This window comes from Barbus barbus (genome assembly GCF_936440315.1).
Source record: "Barbus barbus genome assembly, chromosome: 41".
Classification (NCBI taxonomy): Eukaryota; Metazoa; Chordata; class Actinopteri; order Cypriniformes; family Cyprinidae; genus Barbus; species Barbus barbus.
In genome coordinates this window covers 602,770-623,791 of record NC_136719.1, presented here as the reverse complement: position 1 = coordinate 623,791, position 21,022 = coordinate 602,770, and the positions used below count along the sequence as shown (strand labels likewise).

General features: G+C 39.7%; 1 protein-coding gene across 2 annotated transcripts in view; it reads right to left on the bottom strand.

The window, feature by feature from the left end:
- The window catches only part of LOC306860966 (uncharacterized protein), a 37,015-nt gene extending 16,249 nt beyond the window's left edge, over positions 1-20,766 (bottom strand). The window contains exons 1-24 of one of the 2 annotated variants that reach the window (XM_079402988.1): positions 20,665-20,766; positions 19,991-20,062; positions 19,441-19,476; positions 19,081-19,152; positions 18,903-18,956; positions 12,908-12,943; positions 12,649-12,672; positions 12,392-12,445; positions 12,171-12,224; positions 12,047-12,088; positions 10,282-10,338; positions 10,090-10,143; positions 9,948-10,001; positions 8,782-8,835; positions 8,624-8,677; positions 8,471-8,524; positions 8,310-8,363; positions 8,178-8,231; positions 8,048-8,101; positions 7,799-7,843; positions 4,513-4,566; positions 4,341-4,394; positions 4,036-4,089; positions 3,751-3,822 (exon numbers count right to left, since the gene is read on the bottom strand). In XM_079402988.1, the coding sequence (XP_079259114.1) occupies positions 3,751-3,822; positions 4,036-4,089; positions 4,341-4,394; positions 4,513-4,566; positions 7,799-7,843; positions 8,048-8,101; positions 8,178-8,231; positions 8,310-8,363; positions 8,471-8,524; positions 8,624-8,677; positions 8,782-8,835; positions 9,948-10,001; positions 10,090-10,143; positions 10,282-10,338; positions 12,047-12,088; positions 12,171-12,224; positions 12,392-12,445; positions 12,649-12,672; positions 12,908-12,943; positions 18,903-18,956; positions 19,081-19,152; positions 19,441-19,476; positions 19,991-20,062; positions 20,665-20,730 (1,278 nt within the window). In that variant the 5' untranslated portion in view covers positions 20,731-20,766. The remainder of the gene's footprint in view (positions 1-3,750; positions 3,823-4,035; positions 4,090-4,340; positions 4,395-4,512; positions 4,567-7,798; positions 7,844-8,047; positions 8,102-8,177; positions 8,232-8,309; positions 8,364-8,470; positions 8,525-8,623; positions 8,678-8,781; positions 8,836-9,947; positions 10,002-10,089; positions 10,144-10,281; positions 10,339-12,046; positions 12,089-12,170; positions 12,225-12,391; positions 12,446-12,648; positions 12,673-12,907; positions 12,944-18,902; positions 18,957-19,080; positions 19,153-19,440; positions 19,477-19,990; positions 20,063-20,664) is intronic. The other variant, XM_079402989.1, reaches the window with a different exon arrangement.
- Between the last annotated feature and the right edge of the window lie 256 nt (positions 20,767-21,022).

Genomic DNA, 21,022 nt, shown 5'->3' with positions numbered 1-21,022 from the left:
CCTTTGTGCCATATATATACCCCCCCTCGAGTCTCCGTATTTCCAAGAGGAAACCTTTCAAAACTTTGAACAAGAAATCAGCCATTTCCAGGCCCAGGGAAACGTGCTGCTTATGGGTGATTTAAACGCTAGAACCGGAGAACAATTAGATTTCTTAGAATCACACGGTACCAGATTCATCACTGGCAATAACGACTTGTACCCTTCTTACCCCGCCAGAGAGAACTGTGATCAGACAGTGAACGCTCACGGACGGCAGCTGCTGCAGCTCTGTACATCGTCAACGGAAGACTGCGAGGAGACTCGCTCGGCCGATACACCTACAGCTCAGCTCTCGGTAACAGCACTGTAGATTATACCATCACAGATCTCCACCTTTCCTCTTTGAGAGCATTCACAGTCAAACCCCTGAAACCTTTCTCAGACCACAGCCAAATCACACTCTATATAAAGCAATCTGAAACATCACCCACACCAATTAGGACACTATATCAAATGATCAAAATTATGTCATTCAAATGGACAGAAAACAGCGCCACAAATTACATCAATGCTGTTGAATCTCCAGAAATACAGTCCCTCTTACACTCATTCCAAACACAGGCATACCCTAAAAATCAATTCGGCATCAATCAGGAAGTACAAGATCTAAACAACATATTATACAAAACAGCACAAAAGAGTCATTTGACCATTGTTAAACCAAAGAAAAAATGTTTAGATACTGACAAATGGTTTGATTTGGACTGTAAGACTCTGAGAAAAAACCTCAGAAATCTATCAAATCAGAAACACAGACAACCAGATAATCCGGACCTCCGCCTTCATTACTGTGAGGCACTAAAACTATATAAAGCCACACTCCGGCGGAAAAAAGCACAGTTTTTGCAAAACCAGTTTGAAGAAATTGAAAAATCTATAAATTCACACAAATTTTGGGATAAATGGAAATTATTATACAAACCAAATCAAGAAACTCTGGCCATCCAAGATGGGGAGACGTGGAAAACTCATTTCCAAGAATTATATAGCCCGACCCAAATACAACATTTGAATCAAAATGAAATAATTAATAAACTAGACAATTTAGAAAGATCGATTAAAGCGAATCAAAACCCCTTAGATTTCCCCATAACAATGAAAGAATTGGAAGATAAACTACGGGTCCTCGAGCCCAAGAAAGCCTGTGGTGTCGATAGCATCCTGAACGAGATGCTGAAACACACAGAGCAAAGCTTCAAACTGGCCATGCTAAAACTCTTCAATGATGTTCTGTGTGTCGGGTTCTTCCCTGAGATCTGGAACAAGGGCCTCATCAGCCCCATTCACAAGAACGGAGATAAACTAGACCCCAACAACTACCGAGGCATCTGTGTGAACAGTAACCTGGGGAAGGTGTTCTGTAGCATCTTAAACACCAGACTGTTACACTTCCTTACGAAGCACAATGCCTTGAGTAAATGCCAAACTGGCTTTCTTCCAAAATGTCGCACATCCGATCACATTTTTACATTACAAACACTAATTGACAAATATGTACATCAAAACAAAGGAAAGATTTTTGCTTGTTTCGTTGATTTCAAGAAAGCATTCGATTCAATCTGGCATGAAGGACTATACCTAAAACTTATCGACAGTGGAATAGGGGGAAAATTCTATGATTTGATCAAATCAATGTACACAGCCAGCCATTGTGCGGTTAAAATTGGGAACCAAAGAACCGAATTCTTCCCCCAGGGGCGTGGAGTGAGACAGGGATGCAGTTTAAGCCCCACCCTCTTCAACATCTACATCAACCAATTGGCCAACATATTAGAACACGCCCCCTTTCAAGGTCTCACTCTACACGACACAGAGATAAAGTGTCTTCTCTACGCAGATGACCTGGTCCTCCTGTCGCCCACTGAAGAGGGGCTTCAGGACAGCCTGAATCTGCTGGAGGATTACTGTCAGACCTGGGCCCTGACGGTCAACCTCCAAAAAACTAGAGTAATGATGTTCCAGAAACGCTCCAGATCTCAGGGACCAACACACACATTCACACTATCACACAGAACCATTGAAACCACAAAAACATACACTTACCTCGGCCTGAAAATAACCCCAACCGGTAACTTTGCTTTGGCTGTGAATGAACTCAAAGAGAAAGCTCAAAGGGCTTTCTATGCCATAAAAAGATCCATTAAAATTGACATCCCAATCCAAATCTGGCTCAAACTTTTCAAATCTATAATTGAACCAATTGTTTTATATGGCAGTGAAGTGTGGGGTCCTTCTATAAAATTTGACTTCTTAAATTGGGAAAAACACCCGATCGAAACTCTACATTTAGATTTTTGTAAAAGAATACTTAAAGTTCAAAGAAAAACTCCAAACAACGGATGCAGAGCAGAATTAGGCCAATACCCTCTGCTTCTAAACATTCAAAAAAGAGCCCTGAAATTCTGGAAACACCTAAAAACAAGCGACCCCAACACATACCATTACAAAGCCCTAAAACACCAAGAGCTGAGCGTAAGTAAGAGTCCCCTCCTTCAGCTGGTGCTGAGACTGACTGAGCTCACACACACAGAGATCAGCCAGCCTCAGCACACACACACACACACACACACACACAGAGATCAGCCAGCCTCAGGACACACACACACACACACACATTCGGCCCACACACATTATAAACACAGAAAAAGACAAGTACATCACCCATTGGACAAACACCATTAAAAACCAGCACAAACTGGAATGTTATTCGGCCCTAAATCGAAAATACACTGTTGCGATCTACCTGAGCACCGTGAGTGATGTGAGACTCAGGAAAACACTGACGATGTACAGACTCAGTGAACACAGTCTGGCCGTAGAGACGGGCCGCAGACAGACCTGGCTCTCTCGTGAGGACAGACTCTGCTCGCACTGCATCCTGGGAGTGACGGAGACGGAGCTGCACTTCCTCACAGAATGCACAAAATATAAAGCTATCAGAGACCAATACTACCCCAAAATTAATAAAATATTCCCCCAATTTAGCACATATAATCCAACCCAAAAACTCGGTTTCATTCTTGGCGAAGAAGCCAAATGTTGTAATATAGCTGCAAGATTTGTAGCATCTTGTCATCTCCTGAGGGACAGCCAGAGAGAAACAAACAGCCAATAAACACACACTCACTCACAGCACAAACACATTACAGCTACACACATCTATACAATGTTCAGTTTTCTAAGTTCAGTTGTTACATGATGTCTGTAGTATAATCTTTTATTTATTATTATAATTCATTATTTATTTTATTAACAGTTAGCATTGTTTTGTTTTTGTTATATCTAGCCATGTGTTTATGTAATAATGCTTTTATTTAGTTTCATTATTACTATTATTTTCTATAAGCTTTACTAAATTTTCTATGTTGTTTTAATGCTTTGGCAATACAGAATGTATGTTTTTGTCATGCCAATAAAGCTTTCTGAATTGAATTGACAGAGAGAGAGAGAGTGTTATGTGTGTGTTTGAGTGAAGGCCAGAGAATACAGATATGCTTTGTTCTGTGGCAGGAGCGCTGGACAGTGAAGTCACCAGGACCTCTAGATATCTACTAAAATATGAGCTCTGCTCTTTACTGAATTCGTTTGTCTCTGTAAGCATCTACGTATGTCTGTGTCTTTGTTTTTAGAAAAGGAAAGTTCATGATGTTTAGAATAGAGAAGAGATTTTCAAAGACTGAAAGACAGACAGATGTTTTGATCACTCACCCGCTCACCGAAGCCGCCTCTGATTCCAGTCGGACCAGGCAGACCTGGGTCACCTAGAGCCCCTTTAACACCCTGTACAGAAACACCAAACAACCTGTCAAGTTCATAAACCACGGGTCAGATGACAGAGGTTTGTCTCTCTCAGAGCAACGGTCAGATAATAAATGACATTTACTCTCGCCAAACCCTATCCTATGCCTTCAGAAGACGAGCAATATGAGGCAAGTTTCGATGATTAGTGTTTTTCTGTTGTGGCACTTGACGTGATCCCATAATGCCACTCACCTGGAATCCTTTAACACCTTGTGGTCCAGGGTTTCCAGCTAGTCCAATGCCGCCCTGTTAAACAAGCACAAACACCCCTTCAGCTTGAGAAAGCCTGCTGAACATGAAGAGCACCTCATCTCTCAGGATCAGCTGATAGACCTCCTTTACAGACGATCACGTCACCATCGCTGCTATTTTATGTTACGAGTCTGAATTCAAACAATTCATTCAGAAAGAGGAAAATGGGAATTTTCACTTGTGGCTTTATGATGCCAAAATCCTAGCTCAGCTGAGCTGTATGAGGTTGGTTTAGCAGTACTCACAGCCACACCTCTGGGTCCAGCGTCTCCTCTCTCTCCAGGGACGCCGATCTCGCCCTGTGGAGCAGTCACACACATCAGTGCATCGCACCGCGCAGCAGGCGCCTGGCCTGTGTAACACTGCCTGCGCATCTGAAATCTTACAGCATGCATTGGTCACGAGTCAGATACATACAGGTATACCTGGCTCTCCAGACGGCCCTGCTTCTCCCATCTTTCCGGAACTGCCCTGAACAGAGAAGGATTCTTGCATTATACACCACCGCAGACACTCTTACAGTCTGATACAGAAACACCAGACCAACGAGCAAAGAAGATGGGATATCTATCATGTTTAGCCGAAAGTACCATGAGCAGATTGCTGACAGATGCCTCTCTCCAGAGGTGCTTATCATTAAACTGTCCTCCTCAAGGACAGCTTAGCAACTAAGACACCGAAGCACCACAAATTCCCCTTCTTGTTTCTTCTTTGGGGTTACACCACAAACTTCCACGGTGAATCTTGTTTTTTTTTAACATTCATTTTAAATGCTTTCATTAACCAAACTTCAAATTGCACACTGAGTGATCAGTAATACTGCTTTTTCAAATACGTCTCTCGTCAGTTCTTCCACCCTCGTGTCCCTCGAGGAGCTAGAACACAAGGCGCAGAAACGAGGACATACTAATAAGGAATGGAGAAGGTCTCTCAGAGCTGTGCTGTGAGCAAACTGAAGACTGGCCAAGTGCTGCAGTGAACATCAAACAAGGCTTTGCACTGAATGAAATATGCTACTCTTATGAATGAGTTATGCACTCGGATGACTTGAAAGTAGGGATGCACTGATACCGATCAGCCTGTATAGCTGATGTGCGCGAGCTGATGGGCTAAGCAAAGCACGATGAGTGGATTGAGCGCACGGCGGCGTAGATGCACGAGCTCGTCGAGTGAATATCCCTTTCTCACAGACATCACTGGATAGTTTGTAGTTCGGTCGGATATGTCAAAAACAAGTAAAACAATACACGAGTTACTTAACGGTAGGGAGGGAGGGAGAGAGAGTGTGCGCGCAATTCTGTTGTGTGATCTTTATTGATGTTCACTCACTTGGCACACGCATCATTTGGCTTAAAACTAAAGACAATTTATAGGGGTATTCACTATAACCATCATTTATTTTCAACCTTAAGCATACACGACATTCTGGCGAAAGTGAAACTAACAGCTTATGCGCTATGTTCTGTACTTGTCCCTCTCATTCTGCAGCAGTAGGCTACAAATACGTGCGCACGTTGCGCGTGTTTTGCTTGCTTCATGATGCATTATATGAGTGGCTTTGGAATATAAATTGCAGCACGTTTCAGATGAAAAAAAGCTACTTTTATTTCTGAAAATATCACAGTTAGGAGATTTATAACCAGTGGTTCCCTGCATTATTACAGCAAAACGCGTAATTACAGTACTGAGCCGCTGCAATGGAGCCGCTCTAATTATATTAAATTAAAGATGATGTACCATACAGCAAAAATATGAACAGTGAAAGTAACAAAAACTTGTAAAATACATTTTAATGGGCATAACTAAGTGTGAAAATAACCGAAGATATTATACAGTCAAATCAAAATAAAGTAATCTGTGACATATTATAACCAAAAATTCTTCATACAGTGGACTACAAGTAAAATTTATACAAATTTGGGACAAAAAATTATTCAGACCGAGTCTGGGAAAAAAAAAACTTTCAGTTCAGGTTTGCATGAAGCTGGTTTACAGCATGGCCAGGAGACTACAGGCTGTCATTAAGACTAAGGGTGGCCCGACAGAGTATTGATAGTTGTGTAAATATTGTCATACTAACAGCTGTCTGAATAATTTTTGGTTGATTGTAATCCATTAAGTTATCTGACATTATCAAGCTGAATTTGTTCAGACACAGTTTTACTCTGAGTTCTTGTCATATTTTATTACCATTTTCTAAACTATAGCGAATAAACCGTGATAATGTGAGAAATTTTAAAGATGTTTGAATCAACTTTGGTTTGACTGTATTTATTTGATAAATTAAGTTAACCAATTAACATTATACATACTCTTGGGAAGTAGTGGCCTAATGGTTAAAGAGTCGGACTTGTAATCCAAAGGTTGTGGGTTCGAGTCTCGGGCCGGCAGGGATTGTAGGTGGGGGGAGTGAATGTCCAGCGCTCTCTCCACCCTCAATACCACGACTGAGGTGCCCTTGAGCAAGACACTGAACCCCCAACTGCTCCCCGGGCGCTGCAGCATAAATGCCCACTGCTCCGGGTGTGTGTTCACGGTGTGTGTGTTCACTGCTGTGTGTGTGTGTGTATGTGTGTGTGTGCACGTTGGATGGGTTAAATGCAGAGCACGAATTCCAAGTATGGGTCACCATACTTGGCTGAATGTCACTTCACTTCACTCTTTTGGTTTCTGTACCCAATATTTAAAAAAATGTACAAATGCAATGAAAAGTATCAGTATCGGTACTCAGTATCGGCAAGTACCAAAAAAAAAAAGTATCGGTATCGGGTGAGTACTGGAAAAAGTGGTATCGGTGCATCCCTAGTTGAAAGCATTGGCCAGTTATCTGAACTTAACTTTTGAACTTATCTGACCCTAGATATAGTGGATGGTAGTGGATGCTTTGCCTTCAAAATCACAGTCTAAGTGCAAAAAAAATATTTGGATGCACACTTGACTGTAAGAAGCAGCTTCACAACACAGAGATCTGGTGGTATAATAGCAGGCAGTATATGCTACTGATGTCCTGCAGCCTCCCGACCTTATCGCAACGATACACCTCCTAATGTGTTTTTTTACGCTCAACAGTAAGATTTGCATGTTTCATTATTTTTTAAAATAAAGTTTATTCAGCACTGATGTCAGACAACAGTATTTTGCATAGCAAAAATAATTCTCAAGCATGTTTAGATATTATTAAATGACAAATAGTCAAGTAATAATATCTAAACATCCTAAAATGTTTAAATTTATGCTTAAAAATATTTACACAGAGACCACTGTATCAGGACGATTATTGCTTTTTACCACTTATCCTCAAAGAGTTTTTTTTAATTCCACTGTGTTCCAGCATAATGGGCCAGTTTAATTCACATAAAACAAAAAGACTTAAAAGAGAGCAGTTGAATGAAAAAATAAATAACTTGCTTCTTTTAATTCAAGCACTGTGTGTTCAGCACACATTCATCTAGTGCAAGTTCACATAGAGAAACAATGTAAAACTTCATTGTGTGACTGCCGTGAGTTCACACAATCTCACTGAGGATGCCTAATCTCAAAAAACACAAAAACAAATCTTTACATGTCTGAAAAATAAAAATGGGTATGGAATTATGATGACAATTTGTATGTCTCTCTTATCTGAATCTATTTGACTTGTAATACAGCTAAACATGGCTTAGCTCTCATGGAAGTTGCAAACAGATTGATATACAGTACTTACAACTCCTCCTTTGGCACCTTTTGCACCAGCTTTTCCTGGCAAACCCTGAATTACACAGATAGATTTACACTTGGTGTGAGTTGAACAATGATACAAAACCCAGCAAATAAAGCTACTATGAAGCACTCAAAATTGATTATTAAACAGAACAACCAAACGATCTGCTAAATGAAAACTTTGCAGATTAAAAAACAAGCAGAGATGAAATCTCACCACTATTTGAACAGTGTAATTAATGGTAATACGTACAGGCAGGCCGTTAGGTCCTTTCTCACCAGGTACTCCAGGTCTCCCAGCATCTCCCTGTCAACACAAGCACACAGCGTCAGCACGGCCAGAAACACGGCCCAGATGCGTCTCTAAACCAGCTGCTGGTCACCTTTTCACCGTCCAGCCCTTGAGTGCCATCCTTCCCGTCCCTGCCCGGCATGCCCTGCGGATCCACACACAGCATTATAATGGGCAAATCTAACGCTCCTCACTAGAGTCAGCAAACCATACAGTTCCTCACCGGTTCTCCTTTAGGTCCTGCACCTCCCGGGACTCCCTTGGGGCCTATTTTCCCCTGTTAAGAGGATCAATATCACAATCACTCTGGTGCTACAGAAATAAAGCCCTACACTGAAATAAGTATGAAGGGCCAAGAAGAAATCTAGCAAGTAAAGTGCTTACTATCTCTCCTTTGGGCCCTCTGAAGCCTTGCGGCCCTTTCTCACCAGCATCACCCTATTCAGAAGACACGCAGCAAACTGTTTATGATTTTATTTATTAACAGAAACACACACATTAACACGTGCCACGTTAAAGGAGTGAGGAAACACTCACAGTTTTTCCAATGATGCCAGCTATTCCAGGTTTTCCTCTGAAGCCCGGCAGGCCCTGCACAGAGAAGCAGAAGCACACTGTCTGGACTCGCACAGGCTCCTACTTTTGTTCATGTGATCTATATTTGAGTGAGATGTGTGGTGTTACTGAGGTCTTACTCTGTCTCCTACGGCTCCCACCGGCCCCTGCAGTCCCCTCAGCCCCCGAGAGCCCTTTAACACACAGAACACCAATGGAGGAAAAGATAAGCTACTAAAATCTGGACATACAGTGTGTTATATGCTTTATGTTTGAACAGAATGCGTCACTGTTTATTTTGAGCAGTTCTATTCTATTCTGTTCTTCTAAACAACTAGTTAACACTGGGGTCCTTTATCATTTATTAAAAGAAATAAACGAGAAGTTGATTCTACCAAAGTAGCAGGTGTAAACAGATCTGACCAGCGGATCACCCGAGGATCTTCACAGTAGCGAAACATTAATGTTCAGTATCTGATAACTGTTTCATGACAGAATTGTTACAGGCAGTAATATCTGATGATATTATTATGGCTGTGAATCAACAACAGCCAGTGTTGGGGAGTTACATGTAACGGAATTACGTTATTTAATTACAAAATAAATGTAACTGTAATTTGTTACAGTTACTGAGAAAAAACATGTCATTTAATTAGTTACTTATTAAAATGTTAACTTTTACAAAAGCAGTTACATCTGAATATTTTCACACACATACATATTGAATTGATTTCTGAATTGAATCTGTATTTAACCTCAGAGTGATCTCGAAGTAAATAGAGGTGCTAAAGTCAGATTTTGTGGTGGCTGTGCTTTAAAAGAAAATGTTTATAATCTTAATTCAAATGATGAAGTATTGTGAAAGTCTGACAGTAATCAGTGTTGAGTTCTACTGTAAGAGTAACCCTGTCTGCTTTACATGCTTCAAAATGTTTAACAGTTGGAAACATTTGTTAGAAATTTAGAAAAGTAATCAAAACGTAATCAAATGTAATCAGTTACATTACTTTAATGAAGTAACTGAAATAGTACTTATTACATTTTAAATAGGGTAACTTGTATTCTGTAACCTATTACATTTCCAAAGTAAAGTAAAAGTAAAAAAGTAAAAGTTTTGACATATTAGTAATATAAGAGTGTGTGCATATTATAAAATGAAAATGTTATTTACAAAAAATGTTATTTGCATGACTTAACATTAAAACCTAGTTCTTTTGCTACTATTTTCTTAGTTTTTCTTTACTGTCTTTGAATCCCTAACTAAACAGGAATCAGTAAGATATTGGTGAGGTGAGGTCAGTCTCACCTGTAAGCCCACTGTCCCCGGGATGCCCGGTGGCCCCGGCGGCCCCTGAACCCCCTGATGGGAAGAGACAGCCACACAAACACGTTACCAACAAGCTGCTTCATTCAGAGCAGTGTTTCTGCATGTCGCACGCCCATCTCACCTTCTCTCCATCTTTCCCCAGCTCACCCTTACTCCCTTTATGACCTGTGTGACCCTAAACCAAAACACAGTTTGTGATAGAAACAGACGTCTTATCGTGTCAATGCTGATCAAGTCAAGTCATGTTCAACACAGATTGTGTGAGAGAGACAGTGATGGAAACAGTTCAGATTCTGCTGTTGAGATCAAGTACCTTGAATCCAGGCATCCCCGGCGGTCCAGGAGGGCCCGGGGGACAGATGGCCGGACACTGCAAACAAGACAATGATGCAATCAATCTGCATGCAAAGCAAAACCAGACCGCTGAAGACTGGTCCAGTGATGATGCTCTTCAGACGCCAGTCAGTGAATTCAGGCGAGAGCGCCAGCTTTACGTTAATAATGATCTGTGTTACAACTTACACCTCTCTACACATCACAGGCCTCATTTATAAAGCGTGTGTACGCTCAGATTTGATCGTAGAGTGTGCGGACGCTTAAATCCACGCCAGCGCTCATATTTATAAAGACGTGGAAAAGTGCTTAGCATCACGTCAGGGTCTGAGCAGACCTACACACTTTCTCTTGTTCCAGTACTGCAGGTTTCTGGAAATGAAAGCGGTTCTAAATTATGATGAATGGTGATCTTTTATATGTTAATGGCATTAATTAGGAGTCGTTTGCAAGCAGAGAGCTGAAACCATTCAGTTGCGCACAAGTTCAAGATCATTTGTGATTCATAGATTTCACATCTGAAAGAGATGTGCGTTTTCTCTTCGTACGTTCCTTCTCTGAATCACACGTACACATACTTGAGAGATGATCATAAGATCACATTTAGGATGGTTTCTGCACAACATGCAGTAGCACAGATGTGTATAAGGATGTGTATGCTGTATACAAACACTGAGAAAAAGTGAAAGGACCCTTTATTTATTGATCCATATAAGATCCATATAAGTATCTGATCGAAAGGCATGATGCCCATTTAAACCTGGTTTGTTTAGTTTGTCTAAAAGCAAATACCACTCCCCATAGAATAAATGAAAATAAATTATATTGTTTAAATAGTATTTTTGCTTGATTACTGATGATGTGCCGAACTAGCATCACAGTAAACATCAAGATTTGTCAAAGCTGTCTTTACTTACAGTAAGTAAACTAAATTAAACATTGACTAACCATTATTTCAATCTTAATCTTAGTTTATCTTAATTGGAAATGAAAACTTTAATATTACATCCTATTTTGCTTTTGTTTAAGTGAAATCAGGCTGTAAAAAGTTGACCTACATTGATCTACAGTCAGTTATGGTACAATCATATTTGTGGTCTACAAAATGAAATTGTGTTTCTCTTCTGAACTTGATTTCTTTGCTCTTAATAATGTAACGTGTGAATGTGAATTAAACAAGAGCTTGAAAATGCTTCGCATCTGACGTAACAGGGAGAGTAAACATTCTGAAATGAAGTATTATTATTATTATTATTTGAAAAAGGGAGCCTGAATGGTGTTTAAGGTTGAGTTCTGAGGGGAGTTGAATAGTTTCTGAGCTAACGATGAGGACGAGGAAGGCTACAGATAATCTGTGCTGCTTTACTGAAGGAGCAGACTTAGCATTTATGTGTGATTGCTCGTGAACAGTTTGTTGACTAGCAGTACTGTCTTATAATTCAGTGATGGGAGAAATTGGATAAATTAAAACCTGTCAGTTAACCATGTAAAAGCATTTTGAGACATTTGGTCAATTCAGAATAACTTAATTCAGGGAATGGATGTAGATGATTGAATAATGTAAATACAACACAATTCTTTTTTAAGTGATGGATTTGATAATAAATCATCTTTTTGTGCTGTATGAATGTCTTTTGTCTTTTATTAATATTAAATTAGTTTGTACAATGTACATTTTTGTCAGTGTAATATTGTAGTTCGTTACAATAGTTTTCATGTCAAAGTGGTGAAGCTTCTTAACGCACCAGCAGATCTCCACTGCCTTCAGGAAGAGTGCCTGGGAGCCCCTAAAAAAGAGGAAGAAGTATAGATGCAATAGAATTATTTGAATAAAATAACTGTTTTTGCCATCTGAGTGCAGGTACTTACAGGAGGTCCGTCTGTGCCGGGAAGACCAGGGATTCCTGGAAGACCCTCGGGCCCCTACGACACAAACCCGAGTCACTCGTCACAACACTCACCCTGCAGCTGTGCTGTTACATTAGTGCACCGCTACAACTGCTACTAATCATTATCGTTACATGTCCAGCAACATAAACATCTACGCTGTGTGTAAAAAGTGTGTAAAAAGCCACTGATCAGTCACTCACCGGCGGACCCTTAGGTCCTGGTCCACCTGGAAGTCCGTTAGCTCCAGCGAGACCCTGAGATCAGAAAACACAGAAACACAAATGCTTGACACTGGTTGCACATTTTCTTTTGTTAAGTGTCCTCACTAGATAAGAAATCCCCATAAGCCCACCAAGAGCCAGAGCAAGTAAACCTCTCCTGCGCCAAGCGTGTGAACTCATGACCGTTTCTCAGATCATTCTTCCTCTAACTGTGGTTTTGGACGGGTTTTACTCACCAGAGCTCCTGGTCTGCCTCTGCCCTGAGGAGGACAAGAGAAGACAACTTAAGACAAGTCACTGACGTGTTTGTCATGATACTGCACTCTTGCTGTACATGTGTTTTGTGAATGTAGGTAATGACGGTGGTCTGCCGAGTGAGAGAAACCATGGTGTGGGCTTGAACTGGAGAGCATCTTATTGTGATGTGCTGTAGCAAACATGCTGAAATGTCATATGACTGTGTTTACAGTGGATTTACGGATGCTGGGCACCTACAGGGGATCCGTCCGGTCCGGGAGGTCCTCGGTCACCCTACAACAACATACACAAAATAATATAAGTCTGAGCTGGCAAGCTCAACTAAACTAGCATGTGACGTGAACAGCAGACTTTAGAATAGAATAGAAATAAACTGAAGAACTGTATCTGATAGAATAGAACAGTATAGAGTAGAATAGAAAACAAACTGAAGCATTTAAACTGAGAAATGTAAGTCACATATTTTCAAAAAACGCCAGCATGTGAATTCCTACATAGTAATCTAAACATCCCTATGTAGTAGAGTCTGTACACTACTACACTTTTTGAGTTTTGTTACTGTTCTGTGCACATCATACACTATTTCAAGCACTCAATCAAGCCACTCCTCTTTAAAACATGATGGCGTTTTATTCACGCAAAGTCCCTTTCAAGGAAAGTCTGTTCACTCGCCGGCCATATTTGCAACGCCTCCGGGCAGCTCAAACAAAACCAAGTCCTTTCTAAATGAACCTATCCTGAAATCTCAACAACTGCTCGCTGAAGTCGTAATTAAATTACATATTTCAAATCAGCAACAAAATATGAAATGAACTGCCCCATGAATGTTGTTTCTTATGCTCAAATAGTGTTAGAAAAGCTAATTGGCATCAGCTGGTCTAGCCTCAGGTTTCTATGGGAACGATTGGCTCCTTCATTTAGAAGGCAGGACTTTTTCGGCATATTGCATGTTGCAGTTTCTCCCATTCATAAGAATAGGAGTGAACCGTTTTTGTAGTCTTTGTTTTACACATTGCATTTACGTTGGCTCTTGTGTTGAGCTATTTCGTTCGCAACCATTAAAGTATATGATTTCTACAGCGACTGATTTGGCGCACATCATTCTCTACTAAAGCAACACCAACTCTATAGTGGTTTGCCCAAGCATTGCAATTATTTCGCATTTCCCAACTCATTTGTGCGTGTGCACGGCATATTATTTCTTCTGCGCAGTCGCGAGCACCATAGATGTAGGCCTGATCACCAACAATCTTACTAAAAATACTTGAATTCGTTACACAGCCACATCACATGTATTAGTTTTTTTCTCAAATTATATCTATGGGTTGGTTCAAGCCTTAAATTCTGATTTTAACTTAATCTAAATAATTATTTTCCTAAAGACAAAAACATACAAAGTAAAAGATTTTTTACACATAATTGGTTGTAAAGACCAAAGTAAATGCCGAATCATTGACTTAAGTTATTTTGAAGTGACCAAATGAAGTGTCTCAATGTGATTTTCTGTGGTTTCACGACAGGAATTAATTCACTCAGTTTCATACATATTTCTTGTTACAGCACTTAATAAGAAGTCCTAATAACAAATTGTTAGTGAGCATTTGCACATAATTATTACAATAAATTGTAACGCTGCATCCAAAATACACTTCTTTACTAAATATAGTACTTTTTTACTATATACACAGGGCTGGGAAGGTTACTTTTAAAATCTGTTTCACTGCAGAATGTGCAGACTTTAAAAAGTCATTTGTAATGTATTTTTAGATAGCTCAAATTTAATCTAAATACTTTTGAATGCTTTGTAATTCTAATAAGGTATGAAACACAAAGAGTCCTCTGGAGAAAAATTACATCTACAAAATGTAGGACATTGGTTTTCCTCTGCATATTATTTTTTAACAAAATCAGTTTCCCACAATATTTCTTAAAAGGGACAAAATGCAGACAAACGTTTAAAAAAATGCTCAAGAATGCAACACGATGCACGACCAAGAGCCAGGGTGCCGGGGTGTAAATCGTACTGATTTGTCTTCTGGGAAACATGTAAGTATTAGATTCTAAAGTGCAGTAAATAAAAAAAAATAAAAAAATCTTGAAACAAAATAAGAAATCATCCTGTTCAAAAGTTTCCACCCCCGCTCTTAAAACACTGTTTCTTTCTTGAGCGCCAGCAAATGTTTTCACCTCCTGTAATAGTTGTGTATGAGTCCCTCAGTGTGAAAAGATGGATCTGAAAATCATGCAGTTATTGTTGGACAGCAGAAGATGCTGGAAAACCTGAGAAAGTGAAGAGCTGGAGGATTTTTCTGAAGAACAGCGGGCAGAAGAACTGCTCAGGATGAACACGGGACTCATCAACAACCATCACTAAACATGACCACAGTCCTACAGTTTCTATAAATTCAGTTATTTTGTCATGTGGTGGACAGTATGTAAGCATCTGTTGTGTGAAATCGCTTATTCAGGACAGAACTAAAATGCAATTTTTATGATCCCTCTAATTTTGTTAAAAAAATATTAAAAGTTTGCATATTCTGCAAGGGGTATGAAAAAACATATCTTAAGGCCTTTCCACACTAAGCGCTATGCAAAAAAGCGAGGTGAATCACCCGCGAATGCTGCTTTCACACGAGCGCGAAACGAATATTCGCCTTCTGCTAATTAACGCCTGCACGCTAGGTGGCGCCGACCAGCAATGCATTTTTTCTTCATGTAGTGTATGCATCTCGTGTGGTTTACATCGTCCACTGCTCAATATACAGCATTTAATTAAGATAAATAACTTGTGTTTCTTCATCAGAAACACAAAATATCCATAATGCTTACAAGAATACATCTGAAATAATTAGAGGTACAATTAGCATCAATCTACATTGAAAATGTATGTAATTATTAATGTTTTTGCTCAAAACCCACTTTAAATCATCATTCTTGTGCTTGTAATAACTTCCGATTGTGATCTAAAATGGATTTTGATTCTATAATAGACAGACATGCACTCTTTGCATGTTTTATTCTGGACTGATCGCTTGTCATGTGTTACAAACATCCTTTATTGTTAAACTAAATACCACGAGCTGCATAAAAACATATACAGAAAACCTATCTTCACAATTATAGGTCTATTCGCTTTCATATTTCATGTGTAGAAAAATATTTTTTCTCTCTTTTTTATATACGGAAGGGCAAGAGATATGATTGTGATTGTCTAGAGTGAATGAGCTTGGACACTCGCGCTCGTGGAAGAAAATAGACGGTGCTCTTCAGATAATCCAATAAATAAAACAATAAATTAGGATGCTTCTGCAGACCATCAGATTCGGAGAATCACCAACTGCTGCTTCCATTCATTGCCCGATACAGTTTACATTAATGTTTAAGTGACATAAATAACATTCAAATTCAAAGAGATCACTTTGGCCATCTAAAATACATTTTGGATGTAACTGTAATTTGACTACCACCCATTTAAAATGTAACTATAATAAAACCCAGTTACTCATATTTTATATTTCAAATACATAACTATTTTGCACGTAGTTTTGCACGTGGGATACTCCCCAGCCCTGATAGTATGCTAAAAGACCAGCATGTCCAAATTCATAGTGTTCAAAAACAGTACCCTGCTGAAAAAGCCAGCACATGCTGATTAGGTATGTTTTGAAGCATGGTAGCTGGTTTGAGCTGGTCCTGAGCAACTAGCTCCTGCTCAGAAACTGCTTCAAAACATACCCAATCAGCATGTGCTGGCTTTTTCAACAGGGATGATGAAAAGTACCCAGATTGCCTACTTCTGCCTGGATTCTGAAGTACACACTACACTGATGGAGTCTGCTTAGACACACTGTTTATGAGTCCGTCTTCAGCGCAGTGCAAACCAGCATAAATCAAACTGTTGAAACTCCCCTCACAACTGAAAATTAAACCCTATAAAGTCTCAAAAACTCAAAACTATACCTAATTTCTGTTTTTTTACTCTCCCCATGGGAAGTACAGTTTCAGTTATGTCAACATCAAAAATCATTGTCAAGTACCTGATTCGTTCACATTTGCCCTACATAATTTGCCCATATCTAGCAGACTGCGCATTTGAAAGAATTACATTATTTGAGTATTATTACAGTGAGTGTACCATATTTAAAATATATTATATTTTATATGTACTTATTAAATATATATATTTTTACAATATATTTTCTTTAGACATACACCAAAATGTTACCCAGTGTAGGTCAATTTTTGGCTTTTTTTTTTTACAAATATCAGCATAAGCAAAACCTAAATAATTTGAAAGAGCAGTTTTCATTTAAAGGACCACGCACTCTTAAAACGGCTCATTCAAACATGCCCCACATGTCTAGGTCACGGTGTGGGGAGATTTGCAAAACACCGCCCAAATGTTTACGCAAAGAAAGAAGGTGGAACTATTATTCTGGCTGCAGTGTTGTTGCTGCCGCCGGCGCCATGTCCTGGAGACGCTGTGTTTCGTTGTGAAAGCGAAAGTACTTTGTTTGGGCTTCCAAAAGAGGACACAACTAGAAATCAGTGGTTAAGTTGTATTTACAACAATGTTCCAGAACAGTTCAATCCATTAGAGTGTGTGCAGCGCATTTTACAGAGGACTATTTCCTGAACCTGGAAGAAAGTGGCCTACAATGCTGGCTTGCATAAAGGCTGTTTCTATAAAGTGGGGCAATTCCAACTTTGCAAGGACAGTCTGGCGCTTCTGACTCACAGCCTGTAAGTATGTTTCTGCTACTGACGATTCACACGCGAGTTTTGAGCTGTGTAGAGTAGTGCTTGTTGTTTGTCGATTCTCCAATCACAAATGCAGACATGGTAATGTTTACACGGCGCGATGCAACGCGACGCGTAAAAAGACAGTATAAGTCATTATAATAAGTAATTATGTCAATTATGGATGCAACAAATGCCTTGTTTATAATGGCTTTTATTGTTTTAGTCTCTTCGTGCACGGCATCACAATACGGTAAGGGGCGTAACATTTCCGTCTCACGCTTGAGGTGTTCGGCCAATCACAATGGACTGGATAGCTGGCCAATCAGAGCACACCTCGCTTCTCAGAACGATGAGCTTTGTAAAAATCGACGCGTTTCAGAAAGGCGGGGCATAGAGGAGCAACAATAATGTACAGTATGTGGAAAATGTGTTTTTTAACCTTAAACCACATAAACACATTGCATTACACCAAATACACAAAATAATGTTTTTAGCAACATCATATGACCTCTTTAAGCTAAAACTGAAAAAAATTAAATTGTTAGTCAATGTTTAATTTAGTTTAAGATAGCTTATTTTTTAAATATGCACAATGTTTTATGTAATGTACTAGCAATAAATAAATAAATGCATAAATTTACATTTAATCATTTAGAAGATGCTTTTATCCAAAGCGACTTACAAATGATGACAGTAGAAGCAATCAAACTAACAAAAGAGCAACATTACGTAAGTAAATAAATAAATAAAAGAGAGAAATTGAGCATTTCTGCCATCAGTAAAGCTAGCCAATATGTGTTCTGCACATCAACACTGGTCAAAAAACTTTAAACAAAACGCTTTGCTTTATTCCAAGTAAACAGTTATTTGCTTTTTATTCAAACTGTTTATTCAGTGAAAATCCAGATTTTTGATAATATAATATAAAAATGTATTTAAATGAATGGTGTGGTTGTGTAACTAATTTCAGTGCCCCATAACTGAACCTGTCCTGACAGGAGACGTCCTCTGAAAACCCCTCATGATAGCTGATCACTGTAGATTTACTGCTCTTAAAATCTTATTATATTATATATTTTCTACTAGAAACAAAACAAAAACAAAAAAATTTACCGTGCAACACGACTCATTATTTGATGAGATAATTTTTTTTTGTTTTTCTATTGCTGTCAAACAGTTGATGCCGTATGTTTCCACAGTTATAAGACATCACATATACCCACAGCTCAGACTATCAGCCACACAGAATTACAGTGATTCCTGCCGATTCCAAGAAACTAATGAACAGAAAACCTGTGCTGGGACGACTTCACATTCCAGGCTGGATTAGAGAAAACTCTCCATTCATCTACAGTCAGCTGATGCTCATTAAATCTGCTCACGGCTACACACCGTGCTCAGGACACAGCTCAGAGGGACCGTTTAGGACCGCAAAACTACAAGAGTGTTATGCATGTCATGTATAGAGACAAATCTGAGAGTCACTTACTGCTGCTCCTGGCGGCCCGTCCTTGCCAGCTGGACCGTCCGGACCGGTCAAACCCTGCAGAACAGCACATTTTCAGGACCAGGAGACAATTTTGTTTAGTGCTTAAATGATTTCCTTTCTTTATAGAGAAAAAAGAAAACAACAGTTTGTGTGTGGCACTGAAAATGCTGTGACTTACATCTACACCGGGGAGACCAGGCAGTCCCGGGCTCCCTGCGGCCCCAGGTTTGCCTGATTTACCTTTCGGCCCCTGCAATCACACGAGAATTCAAAACTTTGCGCCTTATACATGTTATTTATTGCATCAAGTCTTTGGAAGGGAATAAGCAGCGGGATGGGGTTAAAACATGACACTCGACTGGTCGGTGTTCCCCTGCTCTACCGCATTATTTACACAAAATCTAGATAGAGAAGCACTGTCAGAAAGAGATATGAGGTGAGCAGACATTTCTACATCTTTAGCACTGTGATGCAAGTTAGATGCAAAAGCAAGATCAGTGCTTTAAAGTATTAGACGTGAGCACATCCAGATACTCACAGGCTTTCCAGGAAGTCCGGCAGGGCCAGGTTTACCCTGCACAGATAACAATCACTTAACATTAGACAGCAGCCCACAGTGATCATGTATTCTGTATGAAGGACCTGCTCTGAGCTGAATAACGCTGGGGCTGAAGGGGGCTGGGAAACTCTAGACGCTTGTGTTTGATTTGAGGCTGAATGAATGGGCTCTCTGTCACCGCTCACGCTGAGCAGATTCTCGTTTACTGAGGAAACATTCACTGCTTTCAACGTTTGCATGCGTAAATTCCTGAGTTTTTCCTTTACCATTAACAGCCTGTCTAAACATTACTGTTTACACATGCAATATAATGAAGCTCATTTACATGAAAGTTTTAGATTATTGATGAGAAATGTTTTCAAATTCACAGAAGGAATATCTGTTCAGTCATTTTTCTGAATTTTGATATCTTTTTCTCCGTCTTTTGTTTCTCACCTAAAATGTGCAACAAACACACGCAGATAAAGGAAACGGAATATAAAAACATATGTGTATTTATAATAGATTAAGACATGCAGCTGGAACTCACGTCGATGCCATCTTTCCCTGGGGGTCCCGGCAGCCCTGGCGCTCCAGATGCACCCCGAGGACCCGGCCTTTGCTATAGACATAAACAACACAAAATCACCAATCAGAATAATCAAATAAAGAAATCAATGTAAATAAATGAAATCCCTCAAGTGTCCGTTCTCAGCTCAAAATGTCAGGTTTCTGAGTGAAGCTAAAATTAAATCTGTTCATTAATAAAAAATGAACTAATCACAAGGTGATCTGCATTGAAATGCTAAATATTCAGACAGAAAAAGACCAAGATGAAGAACACAAGTGAAGTGGGCAAACACTGTAAAGATCTCACAAAGATGCCATTGTGTGACGATCACATTACACCATGAAAAACATGCTCTGTAAGGTAACCTCATATATTTTTAATATAGTGTAACATCAATAAAAAATAAAAGAAGAAGAAAAAATAAGATATCAATCTGACATGCACTCGAAGTTACACCAGCAAAAGTCATTTTAAGGGTCAGGTAGAAACTGCACGATTTTACTTCTTCATACACATTACAGTCAGTCCACAAAGCGTTCTTTAACGACAATAACATGCATACAGTGAATCTACTTTCATGGATTGAACAAACTGATGTGATCTGATACTGCTCTCAGTCCAGACACAGATATCACCGCAGGCAGCTGTCTTACCTGAGCCAGAGACGACGCTAGCAGCTGGCAGAGGAAGAGTAAATGAAGCGCTGAGAACACGGCCATGGCTCCTGCGCTCCTGTGCCCTGTGCTGGACGCGCTCGGTATGAATGCAGATAAAGAGCAGGAGTCCGGACCGGCGGAGGGGGCGGTCAGAGAGAGGCCCCCCCACCCGACCAGAAACACACACACCAGCTGGTTCAATCCAATAAAGGCTCTGTCATGTTCTGTCAGTACTAGCAAGTAAAACGCACAACCTGATAAACACCAATATCGTTTATATGAGCAAAACACGTAGGGTACTAGAAAGTAATAATGGTGATTATAAGTTCTCGTGAGACGTTTTTATTTTTTTTAC